The sequence below is a fragment of the Mastomys coucha genome, unplaced genomic scaffold (assembly GCF_008632895.1).
Source record: "Mastomys coucha isolate ucsf_1 unplaced genomic scaffold, UCSF_Mcou_1 pScaffold7, whole genome shotgun sequence".
In the NCBI taxonomy this organism is placed as follows: Eukaryota; Metazoa; Chordata; class Mammalia; order Rodentia; family Muridae; genus Mastomys; species Mastomys coucha.
The window spans coordinates 31,630,116-31,634,530 of record NW_022196913.1 but is presented as its reverse complement, the minus strand read 5'-3'; the positions used below and the strand labels follow the sequence as shown (position 1 = coordinate 31,634,530).

The window sequence follows — 4,415 nt, the reverse complement described above, 5'->3', positions numbered from 1 at the left end:
GTAAAAGATGCTTATGAACTCAACTACTGAAACAAGAACAGGGCCAATTGAGCAGTGTCATGAAATTTTATAGCGTCTAATGATATTAATATATTTTCTCTACTTTACTAAAAAAGTAACTATGGTAGAAACTTCAAAAATGCGCTTGGGGAATAACTTTCATTTCCTGTTTATACATTCAGGATCATGAAATTCTATTGGTCACTGCAGGTACATACTGTAAAAGACATGCATTACAGTGAACTACATATTTGTAACAGAGATAAAATAAAACATGTGAGGAGGCAAGGTAGAAGGAACAAAAGAAAAGAAGGAAGACAGAGAGTGCGGGAGAATGAGAGAGTGAGAGAGAGCAATAGAGAGAGAGAGACAGAGAGAGACAGAGAATCTCCCTTTTCAAGAATCCCTTAAATACTAGGAATCATGGCTTAAAGATTTTCAGTAATAACAATATGTCCAATATTAGGGTAGGAATAAAAGTGTAAAATGGATCCATTCCCCCTTTGGGTGATTGTCATATCTCAAGGACAGAAAAAAAGAAACTATAGAAACAGGAAAACCTTCAATATGATGGGCATCAAAAGAATGTGTCTCTGTTTGGAATAAATATGTCATCATATTTTTGTTGACTAGATGTTATTTTTCTCCCCTTAACATGACTCAGCATTACAACCAATTCTCATCTGGAGAATTTTTGGCTCTTGTAAGTACCTTACTTTCTTCCAGCTGCTTCCCAATATGAGCCTCATATCAATGATTGTACTTTAGAAGAGAAAGTGTTATACAGTATTTATGTTTCCTGTTCTTAATTGACTTCTTTACCTTCACATTCATGAATTAGCTGATTTTTTGAAATAAAAAGGTGCTCTAAAGTATATATTTAAGTAAATTAAGTAATTTATTAATCATACAATTATTAATTAAATGCATGACATTAATTTATATGTTTTATAATTCATGTACTTTGAATTTACACAGAATTGATTATAAAATATTTTATTTTTGTGATAGAATTTCATTCTAAATCTATTATAAACAGGTCTAGCTATATTCTTTAGTGTTAATTTAAGAATTTATAATTCTACTGTCTGGGTAAGGAAATGTCTGTGTTACTGACAAAAAAGTCAAAAGATTAAGAAATATGTGTTATGGCTTTGAACTTAAATGGTAAGCAATGTTGATAAATAAATGACTTAGTTCTTCGACAGTTTAATCCTTTCAGTGTCTGCCTTCCTTAGCTCATCTTTTTAAAGTGAAGAAAGAAAACAAGTAAATGAGGAAGGAGTTAAATATTCAAAAGTTAAGAAAAAAACAATAAAATTTCAAGTACAATGCATATACACAAAATTACAGAAGAGTTTTTTAATTCCTTAATATCTGTATTTTATGAATTTTTATGTTACATTTTAAAAATCCACTAAAATGCATTAAAACTATGGTCTTGAAGTTATTTATGGTTTCTGAACTCTGTCTTTTGTTTTATTTGCAGAGTTCTCAAATGATTAGGCAGGACAAGACTGTTGTCAGAGCTAGAACTTCCTGTCATTCACGTCTCACGCTACCCACAAATAGAGGAACTGTACAGATGAATATTGAAGTGAGTTTCCTTCATGAATTTTCCAAAGGACTCCATAAGCAATACATTGGGTTTGTGGTATTGTCAGTTATTACAGGTATTATGATAGATACAGTAATCATGCATGTAATAAATGAAGATAAACTATAGAAAATAATCTAATTATAACATTGATAAATTATAAATAAAATCAAATACCTAAAATAGTGTTGTAAATGCTTAAATACACCATTTAGAGAATGGTATTATAGGAATAACCAACCACTCAGATTTTACTTAGTATGTATTTGTGGATTTTTTGAGGTAATTTTACTATCCATCAGTGGCAACAGTGTGACTGTATTCATTGTATGTTGCTAAATGGTTCTCTGTGATAGCTTTATATGTGACTGAATACTATTTCCATTCTTGATATTCAAATCTTTCCTGGTTCCTTTTTAAGCTATCTCTTCATCCCTCTATTATTCTCTATGCCTTAACCGAAAACCAAATGAACAGAGTAGTCCTGTGAGATAATAGTTTATGTTCCTTAGGATGAAAAATGCCCAAACTCATGATGAGAAGGTCTCTGTATAATAGCAGTTCTACATTAGGATATGATATAGTTCTTCCCCTATACATGGTGTACATGAATCTCTTATTGAAAATGATTATAACCACTTACCCCTGCCTCTATCTATCATGAGATAAACCTTATTGGTCCCTATTGAGTATAGCAAAAACCATTTTACAAATTGATGAACAAATAACCAAATAATAAACAGCTCACTGGAAAGGAAACTGTGAGAATTGCATAGGGAGAACAAAATATGATAACCTAACCTCAAAAAAATGCTAATTGACAAGCCCCACAATTTATTTTATTTTTTACAAACTATACCAATTGTTTAAGTATTATACTTCCAAACTTTATAATATCTACACATGTGTCATATACACATAATAAGTACATGTTTCACTTCAGCTTCTTTACATGAACATTACAGATACCAAACCTGCTAAACTTAAATTATATAATGCAATGTTTCAATTGTGTCTAACAGATCACAGAATATTTAAAAACTTTGATCAATTTTGTGGGTTCCTGGACCAGCCCTCTATTTCATCTTGTGATTGAACTGAGTGCCATGCCAGATGTCCCTGAAACAATCCTCTCAAAAGCCAAAGAGATCGAAGAAACCACCAGACAAATCCTGGATGACCTTAGGTGGATATTTACCAAGGTAAGCACTTCCCATTACTTATTTTCACTTATAAAATAAGTGGGTTGTGAAAATTAACAACAACAAGAAAAACAATGCTGAAATACCTTCTCTTCTTAGAGTGAAACAAATATCTGATCTTGTTCACAATCTTTTTATAAGACGGTGTTTTTAAACCTGTTGGTCATGATTCCTTTGATGTTCAAATTATCCCTTCACAAGGGTTATATAACTGATATCCTGCGTATCAGATATTTAAATTACAGTTACTTAAATTAGCAAAATTAATTAATTAGAGTTCTTAAGTGGGAAAGAATATAATTTTATGGTTGGGGTTTACCACAGGATGAGGAGCTATATTATAGGGTCACAGCATTAAAGTTTGGGAACCACTGCTTTAATAGCTCTCCATAATCTTTTCAGATACTTCTCATCTCTTTTCACCCTAGAGATCAGAATAAAACGTAGATGTTCCTCATAGTCAGTCAAAGGACACATTTCCTGGTTGGATGAAAAGAGCTCTGGCCTTTCAATATCAGTCACCCCTTGGGTCTACATATTAAATCACCATCTGATCCAAATCACTTGTGAGATTATTGTACATATACCTCATGAAGGTTGGATTTAGTAGAAAACTTGTGGATATCAGCTTCCAAGAAATACATATAAAAGGACATGTAGGAATTTCATTAATGAGTAACTGATATGAACACTTTCATTAGTCTACATTTCCTGTGCTTTGAAATGACATACTTCCTCTGCAATTAACTAATCATTAGAAGAGATGCACATGAGTCTTTACAACACATTCTAAAAGTCTAACTGCTTAAGAGTTTCTTGGCTTAGATAAATGAAAACTCATAACTTTGATGGAAGCATCACATTTCTGAATGTATTTCTCTGATTTGACACAAAGAAATAAGGAGAAAGGAACACTAAAAATGTAATTAACATGTAACTGATTATAATTTTGCTTTTTAGGTCTTTCCTACAGAAGAGATGAAGGAGGAATTTCCCCACTGGGAACATCTTTCATTCTTAAAATCAAGTAGCAAAAATGATAAATTTTTGGCAATGTTTAATCTTTCCTACTGCATAGATCATGATACAAAGTACATTTTAGTTAAGCTCAGATTATTGAAGTGTCTCATAACTGGGAAAGATTGTTAAGTGCATATTTACCATGTCTACTTTGGAGATGCTTCTCAACAGTTCATTGCTGAGCAGTTGTTTTTAATTGTATACATTTCAAATGCTTGTGTGGATATAATGGTTCTCTTTTAAAAAAAAATAAAAACATTCTCTTTGGAAATGTCCACATCTAAAAGTCTACTCCTCTTTTGCTCATTGAATATAATATATATACCAATAAAGTTATGTTGCCCCAATCAAATATATCACCAACAATATATGTTAATCTAGCAAATAATGTTAAAGTTTACTTAATATAGTCACATTTATTTCACAAAAAAGTAATGAAAGTCAAACTACTAAAATCAAAGTGTAAAACTCATTAATTGATGCATGTATCCTAGTCAGAATTATAACACTTTTAATACTTCATAACATTCAGGCTGTCCTTAGGAAACCATGTTAACAGGGAAAACATAGTCAATCCAATACAATTGTTATCTAAC

At 31.4% G+C, this 4,415-nt stretch overlaps 1 protein-coding gene across 1 annotated transcript in view; it reads left to right on the top strand.

The window, feature by feature from the left end:
* LOC116082649 (prolactin-8A6-like) overlaps nt 1-3,948 on the top strand; it is a 12,356-nt gene extending 8,408 nt beyond the window's left edge. The window contains exons 3-6 of the mRNA XM_031359509.1: nt 634-703; nt 1,490-1,597; nt 2,620-2,799; nt 3,760-3,948. Of these exons, the coding sequence (XP_031215369.1) occupies nt 634-703; nt 1,490-1,597; nt 2,620-2,799; nt 3,760-3,948 (547 nt within the window). The remainder of the gene's footprint in view (nt 1-633; nt 704-1,489; nt 1,598-2,619; nt 2,800-3,759) is intronic.
* Nucleotides 3,949-4,415: the final 467 nt, after the last annotated feature.